This window comes from Diabrotica undecimpunctata, chromosome 4, assembly GCF_040954645.1.
Source record: "Diabrotica undecimpunctata isolate CICGRU chromosome 4, icDiaUnde3, whole genome shotgun sequence".
Taxonomy (NCBI): Eukaryota; Metazoa; Arthropoda; class Insecta; order Coleoptera; family Chrysomelidae; genus Diabrotica; species Diabrotica undecimpunctata.
Genome location: NC_092806.1, coordinates 162,920,429 through 162,932,811, shown reverse-complemented (window position 1 = coordinate 162,932,811; position 12,383 = coordinate 162,920,429). Strand labels below are relative to the sequence as shown.

The 12,383-nt window shown below is 29.6% G+C and overlaps 1 protein-coding gene across 1 annotated transcript in view; it reads left to right on the top strand.

Moving 5' to 3' along the window:
- The window catches only part of unc-13-4A (BAI1 associated protein 3), a 225,044-nt gene that overhangs the window by 69,798 nt on the left and 142,863 nt on the right, over positions 1–12,383 (top strand). The window contains exon 4 of the mRNA XM_072530868.1: positions 3,934–4,150. Within this exon, the coding sequence (XP_072386969.1) occupies positions 3,934–4,150 (217 nt within the window). The remainder of the gene's footprint in view (positions 1–3,933; positions 4,151–12,383) is intronic.

The following is a 12,383-nucleotide window of genomic DNA, read 5'->3' as shown; positions in this document are numbered from 1 at the left end:
TTCTTTTTGCTGATGATACCAGTATCACATGGAGGCACTCTAATATTCCAACTCTTCATGCAACTATAACTTCTGATCTACTTACAGTAAAAACCTGGTGCGACTCTTATTTACAGCTATTAGCATTATCCTATCAAGAAGCTCTTTAACCCTTGCTTCTTAATAACAGCCAGATCAGTATCGTTGATTCCGTAAAATTTCTTGGTATTTTTATAGACAGCAACCCTAAATGGTCTCAGTAAGAAACTAGCCTCAGTCTGCTATGCAATAAGATCTGTTTAGAAGAAAATCAATTTAGCATTTTCCAAAATAACATATTATTTCTTTGTTCGAGTCTTATCTTGGATATGGTTTCTTAACGAATAACTAAGAAATTACAGTAGGTTTATATACAAGTAACCAAAGTATTTTTATATATATATTTGGGTGTCACATGCAGCAACTTATTAGTTCGTAAGGTTTTATTATGCAATTTGCTTTCTTTCTTTCTTTCTCCCCTTCCTTTTACCCTATCAGGGTGTCGGATTTGGGCTAGCTATTTTAATTTCCATTTACCCACCTCTTCCATTCTTTTCTGTTTCCTGCCATTATTTAAGTTCTTCTATTTGTTCTACCCATATATCCATTAGTTTCTGCATTTTATTCTCGGAATCTGCTAATAGTATGTCGTCTGCATACATTAAGGACTCTATTGTTACCGGTTGTAATCTGCGGTAACCTATTATTGTCTGTAGTTGATTAGTTCTGACTCTAGTGTTTCTTATAAATTCGTTCATTACTATTATGAATAGCAAAGGGCTGAGACTATCTCCTTGTTTAATACCTCTCTTCCAATTAAATGCTTCCGATGTTTCCCCTGTTATTTGTACCCTTCCTTTTACCTCTTTGTAAGTACTTTCTATAATGTGTATCAATGCATTAGGTACGTTTATTTTCCTCAAGTATTTCCCTATAATATGTCTTTCTATCGTGTCAAATGCTGCTCTTAGTTCTATGAATGCTAATACTAGGTTTTCCCCCGTATCTATGCTTCTATCTATTAGGTTTCTAATGATATATATGTTGTCATTTGTCTGTCTTCCCGGTCTAAATGCCGTTTGTTCTTCTCCCAATACCATTTCTACTTCTTGTCTCAGTCTCTTCTCTATTATTTTCGTATATATTTTAAAGCATACCGATGACAGACATATTGCTCTATAGTTGTCGCAGTTTACATGTTCTCCTTTTTTGTATATTGGCACGATGATATTGTTCTGCCAGTCTTTAGGGATTGTTTGTTTTTTCCACGCCTCTTTATATATTTTCCATAGCCAGTTTATTCCTTCTTCTCCCATGTATTTTACCATTTCCGGTTCAATTTCATCATCTCCACCTGCCTTGCCTATTTTTATATTTGATAATCCTTCTATTACTTCTTCTCTACTTCTTTGCTCTGGCTCTGTGTTTCCTTCGCCTTCATTGATTATATTGTCTTCCTTTATCACTTCGGTATCAAATTTTTTCTCATAATATTCTTTCCATACCTTAGCTATTTGTTCTGGGCTTATTTGTATTTGGTTTGCAATTTGCAATTTATTTAAATTTTGCCATGGATTGTAAATTGTATTATCTTTTATTTCTTTTATTTTGTCATATTGACGATTTATGTAATTTTAGTAAATTTTAAAATATTATTGTTATTTTTCTGACTTTTCGTAAATTTGTTACAATCAAATTGTACAATTTTCAGTGACAATATTTCTATTCTATTCTATTTTATTATTGAAACAGTGTTTATGTGGTCACAAAAAGTAAGCTTCTCATTGAAAATATCACCCAAATCCTGAATAGAAAAAATATAATTCAGTGGCTGATTAATAATAGTATAGCTTATTTCTATTTGACTGAATTTACAAGAAAAACTTATAAAACAACATTTTTTTTCTAATTTTATGTGATTAACAAATATCTTAAAAAGAACTCGAAAAGTGCGGCTACCTTGAGGAACTCCAGATACCACCGAGATATTATCAGACAGATGACAACCTACCTTGACACTTTGACTTTTACCAGATGTAGAGTTTTTAATCCATTCAATAACCCTGACATAAATTACTACATTACTGAAACCTATATTAATTAATTTGTCCAAAAGTATTTAGTGATGTACATGGTCAAATGCTTTGAAAAAATATGTATATATTGCATCTACCTGTTTACGACCTTTAATTGGATCTAATATATCAGATTGATAGCAAACCAAGTTTGTTGTAGTAAAGCTTTTGCTATGAAAACCATGCTGTGATTGAGATACACAACACGTGTTTTTTATTTTAATTTTAATTTTAACACTGTCTCAATGGTTTAGCAATCTTCGTATTTCTCGTATTTCTCAATTCATCGTTTAAATTTTCTCTAATCTTTATTTGAAAAGTTTACTTGAACACCTTCTTTTAATTTTTTTTTGTTTCAATTTAAAATTGGTTACTACTTACGATTAAAGGTATTTTTATTAAAATTCCATTCATTTGTTTATCCATTAGGTTTTCTTTTAGATTTTGAAAAAATTATTTGCTGAAATTTAGCCATTATAATTGTAGTTTGGTGAGCTATTTATATTATAAAATACTATTTTAAAATTAAAAGAATGTAATTTAGTGGATAACTATACATAAAACGTTGTGTACATTTCACTTCTGGTAATTAGATCCGTTTTAATTGCAAATGCTACTTTAAAACCCTGAGTTGTTTTTAATCAACTCTGATTTCATCAGCCGACCATATGCCAATATTTTCCAAACCCTCGACATAGTTGCCAGTATACACCTACGCCTCGTTGGGTCCGACGTAATGAAATTTTTACTGAAACCCAGTTATTTTGACCCTCACATTTACTTTTTGCTCTGTTTTTAGAGAAGCCCTGCTAAAATATAATTTTGAAATACCTGAGACCTGCATTAGTTACAAAGTGAGTTGTTTATGGTTTATCTCCAAAACAAAAATGACATATTTAGACTACATATATAACAAAAATAACTTACATTAAAGTAAATCTATGTAGTAGGATCATTTAATATAATGTCCATATAGCTCATACATTTAAAATGTGCTTGAGTGTATCAAGTGAGAAGTGTTTTAGGAGAATACGAAGAATATCCGTATTCAGTCTTGACTTATCTTAGAGGTAAAGAGGCACAGTATTTTGCTGTTAAGTGATAATTTTTTAAACTGTCCAAATATATTATCAACATATTATTTGTCATACAATGTTTGTCGTAGAAACATAGTTTTTTACAATGCAAGATAAACAATACAACAAAGCTTTGTAGCTATAAACAAAAAGTCAATATTTATTTATAGTGAGATTCTGTGTGAAATATTACGTTATTTTGTAGTTTTAAAGTTTATTTGTCTTTTGTTGAAGTTCAACAGCCAACTTCCATGAAGCTTCTTTATGTAAATTAAATAGAACGTTTCTTTGTTATAATAGTAAGTTATAGTTCTAACTTTCACAAGTTTGCACTGAACTCTCCTTATTAAAGGTAAACATTTTGCATTTAAAAGAAGCAAGTGCTATATATCTAACTCTTTCATAAGTTATTACTATACTATTATAAATAAATAAAGTGTCTTTGCTTTTAAAAATCTGTGTTTCCTGTCTGTTTCCTTTGACTGAACTTAATCTATTAGTCGAATTGAAATTACTCGTATAAGATGGTTTCAACTGGATAAACCACAAGTCTCGTTATTTCAACTTTAGCAACAATTTTACGAAGGATTATTTATAGATTCATTAAAAGTTTCTAAATTCATTTATTAGAAATAGATAGAAGATAGTGGTGGATGGATGGCTGACGATGGTAAAACGTCTTATCACTACTAATGTATGAATAATTACAACAAACAATATATATTTTGTTCGTTGTTAATTAGTTTTTTTGTTTTTATTTTCAGAATTCAAGAAACTGATTGTTCGTACTTCGAAAGTTTTACCGCTCTAGCCTGGGAACAAGAAAACCAAAGATTAAATCTACTGAAACTGTCCGATGCCTCAACATCTGAAGTCCCAGTTCCCGAACCTGACCTGGGAATCTCACCGATTGACTATAATCTATCTCACGACGAAAAGCAGAAGCTCTATGTCGAGATGCTTTACACCATCGCAAATACGGTAAGTGTTGTTTTAATTTTTTTTTTTGTTAAAATAAAAGAGTTTATACAACTTTCGAACATACATCACTATTATATATGTGAAATGTATAATTAAACTCTTAATTTGCCTTTTATTTATAAATAGAATGTTCAAAATATATTTAACAGTTCCTGTGAATAAAACGTATAATTTTTTAAATCTGAACCTGAACCAACTTTATTAAAGATGCTTAAAAAAGGCGATAAAAATTTGCTGTTTTACTTTTTCCAAGCAATGTTCACTTTGATCCGCAATAATACAATAAGAAAAGGTTTTTAAGAAATATTGCATCCCGGGTAGAAATAAAGAGCAAAATTCCAGTGAGTGGAATAGCTGATGTACTAAAAGATTATAAAGAGGCCTATAAAAAGGCGCAATAAAATGAGAGCTTACAGTAAAATGGCTTTTTTCTTTAATTAGGATTAAAGAAATACGAGATTTTAAAGCAAATGGTTTAAATATAGTATAGTACGTATTTTTTAATATTTTTAAAAATCACGCTACAGAGGTAAGTTGTACAAGTAGTGCTCTTAGCGTTTTACGTAGTACTCAAGCTTTATTAAATTAGTATGATATTTATTATGTCATAATAATTATAACAAGAATCTTAATCTTAACATTATAAGCATTTATAGATCACAATTTATACGATCCACAATTATTAATGCAGGACTATCTGATCATAAAGCAGTATATAAAAAGTTTAACACTCTTAACAAACCATCCTCGAATACCCAACATTTAGGTAGGATTTTTTCCGCTCATAACTTTCGTAAATTCCAAAATTTGTGCTTGACTTCTGGGTGACACATTCCCTCTGAGAACGTGGACTATACTTTCAGTGATTTTTTAGATAGGCTTATTTGTATTTCTAATAGGGCATTTCCTTTAATTACAATTAAGTCAAAACATCACAAACCCTGGACTACCAAAGGTATCCGCATATCAGCCAAGAATATGCGTTCACTACTGTACATCAAGAAATCTACTACCAACGTCTTTGTCACTGAATATATCTTAAAAGTACAGATCAACCTATCTAAAACTTATCAAAACAGCTATAAAAATATACTATCAAAATCGTCTGGAAAGCTCTAAAAATGTTGCAAAAGAAATTTGGTCTATCATAAACGATCTTCTAAATAAACCTAAGACAGCTCAAACATTTTCTCTTCCAAACCCTGAAAATCTAAATGAATACTTCATTAATGTGAGTAAAAATATAACACCAGCTATTTTGCCACAACAAGATCCTATTTCCTATCTCCCAATTCAAAAAAGGTCTCGAATTTATTTATTCATTCTATATATATATATATATATATATATATATATATATATATATATATATATATATATATATATATATATATATATAACTGTTTTGGATGGGTTGGAGTCAATAAAAGGGCTATTGGTTAACTATTTTTTATTCTCGAGCTTTCAATTGTGTTTACAATTATTATCAAGAGCTAAAAAAGACAAAATACTTACAAGGTTGAACTAAAAAGAAAAAACAATTTTTGTTAACTTACCAAATAAAAATTAGTTTAGTAAGTAAAAAATTACTGCTAATACATCTTCAAAATATTTAATATAAAAATGTTTTAATCCAATAAATGTTTCTCCGAAAATTTTATAATTTTGAAAACATTTTTTTTAATACAAAAATAATTGAATTTATAAATAAGTTCAAATAGCAAGCAATTACAAATAGCCTCAATGTCATTAATCAATCAGAAGACCTTTTTGTTAAAGTGTAGATCTAATGGAATGACATTGACGCTATTTGTAATTGGTTGCTATTTGAACTTATTTATAAATTCAATTATTTTTGTATTAAAAAAAAATGTTTTCAAAATTATAAAATTTTCGGAGAAACATTTATTGGATTAAAACATTTTTATATTAAATATTTTGAAGATGTATTAGCAGTAATTTTTTACTTACTAAACTAATTTTTATTTGGTAAGTTAACAAAAATTGTTTTTTCTTTTTAGTTCAACCTTGTAAGTATTTTGTCTTTTTTAGCTCTTGATAATAATTGTAAACACAATTGAAAGCTCGAGAATAAAAAATAGTTAAACAATAGCCCTTTTATTGACTCCAACCCATCCAAAACAGTTATATATTTGTTCCAAACGAGTCACAAGTACTTCTTTTTTCTTATTCTTGTATATATATATCATCATCATCATCATCATGTGCAGCTTTATCAACCGTTTCCAATTACGGTGCAGCCTCCCTTATTTCAAAGTTATTCTATGTTCTTATTATTATATAGAATATATATAAAGCTAGAAATGTATTCTTTGACTATAATATTTTACAAAAAAATCAACCGCAAAATGCAAACATACATATATGACTCGAGAAAAGTTGTTGCCTTTTCTGGTATATCATTTCCGTAGCAGCCAGTGTCGTAATCGATTCTATATTTCCGCATTCGTGTTTGACAAATTATTTTATATATATGACAAAAACATTGTGTGCTTTAAAATCCAGAGACGCAATGACAAATATCTACTTTTTTATTATCAAAAATATCTGTAAATGACCAAAACGATATCTAGGGTGGATATAAACTCTGATCATTGTTTATTGGTAGTCGAATTGAGGGTAAAACAAAAGAAACTGAAATACAACATAATCATTCACGATGGACGAAAAATTATTGATTCAGAGGTGAGAACTCAATCATGAACACGACTGTTGGAACAATTTAGAAATTAAGTGAAAATTAGATTAAATGGAATAAAATTGAAGTATCAAATGGGAAAAAATTTAGAACAGAGATAGGTCTATCAAAAATCAATTACAGAGAACAATCAGAGAAGCAAAATTATAAGGCAAAGATGAAACAAGCAAATTTTAGATTCCCCGTTTCTCTCTTTACATCTTTAGCAACGTCTGTTTTGCCTTGCAATTCTTAGAAGGCACAGAATATAGCAAAAATCTGGATTTTGGTTTCGTCAATAGAAATCTTTGGATTTCTACTTTCGTGATTTATTATTAGTTGTCGCTATAGCGATAAAGCCATTTTACTGTTGTTTCCTTTTCGACAGGAAAGATTGTTTTCACGTTCAGAGCTTCTATAAATTGTCGCTCTCATGAGTCCTGTTAGGATAAAATTCGTCATGTTAGGATACCAACTCGCAAAGGATTTTTGCTTAGTTGAGAAGATATGTTGTGGAATGCAATGTCAGATTCTTCATTTCTCTCTTTACATCTTTAGCAACGTCAGTTTTGCCTTGCAATTTTTAGAATGAGCAGATTAAAGCAAAAGTAGTATAATAAAGTAGTAGTATAATATTTAAGTATATTATATAGTTGACAGATTTTTACCATTTAAGTTAAAGTTGGGTCTTAGTATATATTATGAAACTGAAATTTACACCTAAAGTAGATTTTTAATTTATTTAATGTTTACTTTAAATTGATTATGATATCGGGAAACAAACGATTTATATTAGGATGGTATGACATTTATGACTTTTGACATCTATGATGAATTTTGACGTTCGAGAATTGTTACAAATCGAATTTTAGTATCCGTCTTTTATTTTTCTGTATGTTTTACTATCTTTTATTGGCAGATATACTTTTTATTTTTTACTTTTCATTTAATGTCTGTAATTTGTTAGTTATTTTTTATATAGTTTTTAATTTAAATCTGTTTAGAGTAAATATATGATTACTATAAACGAATTGATCGAAAGTAGTGAATCGATGTGAAGGCCCACTGTTGTATGACACTACCATCGAGCAAAAAGACAAAAGAGGGAATGTAAAGGTAGTGGGGGCAAAAATATTGTTAGACAGGAAGTGCCATCTTGAGAGGCCAAATTAAACAAGGAAAGAGAGTCTTTCTTTGTTTAAGAAATCAAATTTAGTTGGGTTATGTTATTATTTGTCCCAACTGTCACATGAAATCTTATTTATATTGAAGTTTTTTAACAATTGTTTCACATTTTAGACTGTTATCGTTAATATTTAATTAAAATTTTCTCGTCTAAGACACATTCTGAAAACTATTTTATAGCTACTGTTAATAAGTGTCGGAAAATTTAAATTTGGCGCATTCGCATTTCCGGATATGTCCGCCATCAGAGGCCACTTTTTTGGTCGCCTTTTCATAACGATTAGATTTCCTCTTTTGTCTTTTTGCTCGATGGACACTACTCGTGACGACGCCATCTTGTGGCTCTACTTCCGTGATGCTCGCCTCGGCATTTTATTATAAAGAAAAAATTTTAGAAGCTTTGCTTAAGACAGACAGATTTGTTGTATAAAAGAAGTACCAGAAAGTAACAACAAAATTGTATAACGAAAACACCACCAACATAGCAGTTATTAAGCTTTTTGTAAAAAATATTTTTTTATTAAATTATTTTAGTTACGGTATGAATAAAATTCTATTTATAGTCATCGTTCTTACGGTTTAATGTTGCAAATAATGATTTTAATTAAGGCAGCCTTAAAGTTAATAGGCTAGAATTGTCGGCATATTTAACAGACTGGTTGGTAAAGTGCTAAACTAAGCCTGTAATACTATTTCCCTTTTACTCAGATTAAATAGTGGGAATAGAGGGTATCGCTTCGTCACAAAACCGGATTAAATCCTAGTGTGAAAATTTTAACATTGTGTTATTTGCCGGTTACTATTTATTATAATTTCATATTTATGTAAGAAACTTCTGATAAAGTACTGTAATTAGTTAACTAATGTTATTGCTTTTTTTGTTAATTATTTAATTTTACTTCTCTCGGCAGTAGTTTTATCTATTAGGATATTTAAGGTTTGTAAATACTTTGAGAGCAAGATTTCATTTAAAAAGTTAATGAGATATCAATATACTTTAGAACTAAATAATTTTTTTAATTAAACTTCTTCTAATGCCATACATTTTTTCAAAAATTTAAACGATTGGCAAAATTATACTAAGAACAGTCCTGTAAACCATTTCGAAACTGACAACGTTATCGGTTACATGATTTCCACGTTGAAAAAGTGAAAAAAACATTGAGATATATTTCCTAAAGGAAAGGTTAACATAGGAACTCGGTGTTTGAAATCTACCCGATGTGTGCTATCGAGTCAGCAGGTGTTGAGAGAAATATCGGATGTGTTCGTTACTTTTTATATAAATGTGTTTTATATCGAAGTAAATTATTGATATACGTCTTTCAGCGTGTTCAGCAAGTTTTCTACTGTTGATGTAATGTTTATAAAATATAATTACGTTACGCGATTTTAAGTTAAAAATTATTTATTACAATCTATGGTATGACCGTTTAGTGACTCTATGACTACACAAGGACGGCTTGTTTTTATTAAAGTAAAATAATTAATTATAAAAGTCGATGCAATATTATTTGAAGTCAAACAAAAATACTTTTTCTACCGAAGGACCAGGCTTGAAAAAAGCGACATAAAAGTATGACGTCTGGCATTCATATTAGTTTTCTGTAGATATTTTCTTGTGACATCTTAATGCAATTTACTATTTTTGTTGGGAATATGCCACAATTTTACTTTAAAATTAACGTTTCGATTTCCTTAACGTTTCGATTTCCTCTTCGGAAATTTCCGAAGTGTAGATCTAAACGTCAAATAAATTTAATTTCAAAGTGAAATTGTGGCTTATTCTTCCCACTATTGACTTCAAATTCACAATATATAAAGTGTTCAGTATTTTAAAATTGGTGGGTGGAACAATTCTTGTGCGTCCGCCATTTTATTGTGTTTGGCTTCTGCGACATCTGTTTTTAGCTGTTCAATAATAAAATTATTAGTGAATACAGTGGAAATTACTCCTAAGAAGTATTTATTTAATTATCTAAATTTATTATGTAAATAATCAGTTATTCTCCACGAGCGGCAAAAACTATAAATTTATATCATTATCACTGTACTACCCGTAAACAGGTGGTAAATCCCGATGCACGTCATTATCTAGGTCAGAGATCTAAGTAGAATAATTTACTTTTAGCCATTTAATCCAATACTGAGTGGTATATCACAACAACTAAATGGTTTTCTTTCTTCAATTGAATACATAGAGAGGTCAAAGTCACATATTCTTCTGAAAAGAATTAAATTTGAGATAGCTTAAGGCATTTATTTTAAATGTGAAGAATATGAAATTGGTTAATAAAAAAATGATTGGGATCTAGAAGGTGAAATGCGTAAGTACAATCTGTTATCCTATTAATAAAAGCCCTTTTGTATTCTGTCATCTGTTTCTTAAAGGTTCTACCTGTTTGACCGATGTAAATTTTTGTTTAGTTGCCTAATCTATGAAAGATGCTTTGATAGGCTGTCAGTTTATATTGTATGAGATGTGATGATGAATGGTGTCAGAATGGATAGGTTTATGGGTCACGGAAAACTCATGTTTCTTTTCAAGTCCGTTAATGATAAAATCTAGAAAATTTATGAATAGATTCTGTTCTGTTTCTATTGTAAATTCAATATGACTATGGAGTGAATTATTATAAGATAAGAATTGGTGAAGTTGTCTATTAGTTCCTGTAAAGTATACCAGTATATCGTCCATGTATCTCCACGAATATAAAACTGTTTAAATACGGGTTGATTTGAAATCTTTGTTTCTAGACGATCTATAAAAATATCTGATAGTAATGAGCTTAGAGGATTACCCATAATAACTCCTGCACTATTATTTGTATATACTATTTGATTATTAAACTGAAAGTAGTCTTGATTTAGATAAACTTCAAAGATCTAAAATTGGATATAACAATTGAATTTATTATACTATGGCCTAAAAGGTTTTCTACTAAAACAAAAGTTTCTGAGGGGGGAATACTAGGAAAAAGTTTTTCTTTAAGTTTACATTAATAGAAATCTTTAAATAAAATTTCTACGAGTATCTAATAAAATAAGTCTAGTGGTTATAGTTCAATGTACTTGGCTAAACGATTCTAAGACAGAACAGACCTACGACTCAAATATTTTATGTTGGTATTATGTGGCGTTTCTTACCATGGCGCGGATGACGTGAATCGGGATTTAAACTGTACCAAATATATACCCTTTTGACTCAGTATGCAAACTTCTAGAAAATTCCCAAAAGAGTTCTGACTAGATTTTTCAAAAAATTCCAAATGCAAGAACAACGTATGCCAGATATTTTGAGATATTTTGCATTCTTGGATTTTCCAAAAGAATTGAAGTGAAGCCTAAAAATTTTAAATACAAATTACTTGAAATTATAAGCTGTGGATTCAGCATCCTTGGACTGGATTTATTTACCAGGTCAGTAGCTTGACGCAAAAAAATTTGTATATTTTTAGACATTTTTTTCGTTTTTTGATATGTATCGTTAAGCCACTAGTAAAAAGGTCTTTGTTTTAATTTCGTTTGATATAATAACATACACATCGGAAACGCTAATAAACTACAGCATTATTTCTTTCTAAAACTACACACATGTTTTAAATTAAATTCGTCGCTATTTTGACGATATTGTGAATTGAGGTGTATCAAACCGAAATGTAAAATTTTTCATGTCTCATTCTCAATGGTGGCGGAAGAGGAGAGAGGAAGTTCAATTCTATTCAATGCAAATACACTGGAAATTGGTTGTGGAATGAATGCAGCAATGCGTCGTCAGTTCAATTTTAATACTGTAAAGTTTAGCGGAGCAATAACAGGAAACTATTATTTCGCGAGTCGTGATTGCTGTACGTAGTTATTTAGTGCTAGAGCTGGATATTTATGTCATCGACAGTACTTGTAAACATATTTTCTTTTTAATAAAGCAAATAAATGAGGGCAAATAGGTTTAATTTACTGTGTAGCTGTTATTTGTAGTTCAATGGAAATTTTTATTTTAACTAACATTCCCGTATATTTTCCCATTTTTAAACAATTTTGTTTTTTATTTTTTTTTTTTAACAATCTCTATTGGAATTTGTTTTTCAGTTAATCTAAAATGATATTTTGAAAACTTGTGGATGCTACACACAAAGAATCTGCTTAAAAACATGTTTTCGTTATATAGAGTTTTTTAAAGAAGTATTACGCGACAATAATCACATAAAACACCGCAGCGTCACATCAGCTAATAACCCGTCAACCAGAATAACGACTAACCAAGAAATTTGAGTTGAGTTTTTCGGAATGAAAATCGTCTGCAAACCAACAGCGGCATTAAAGAAAATTGCTGTGTTTGTCACAACTGTT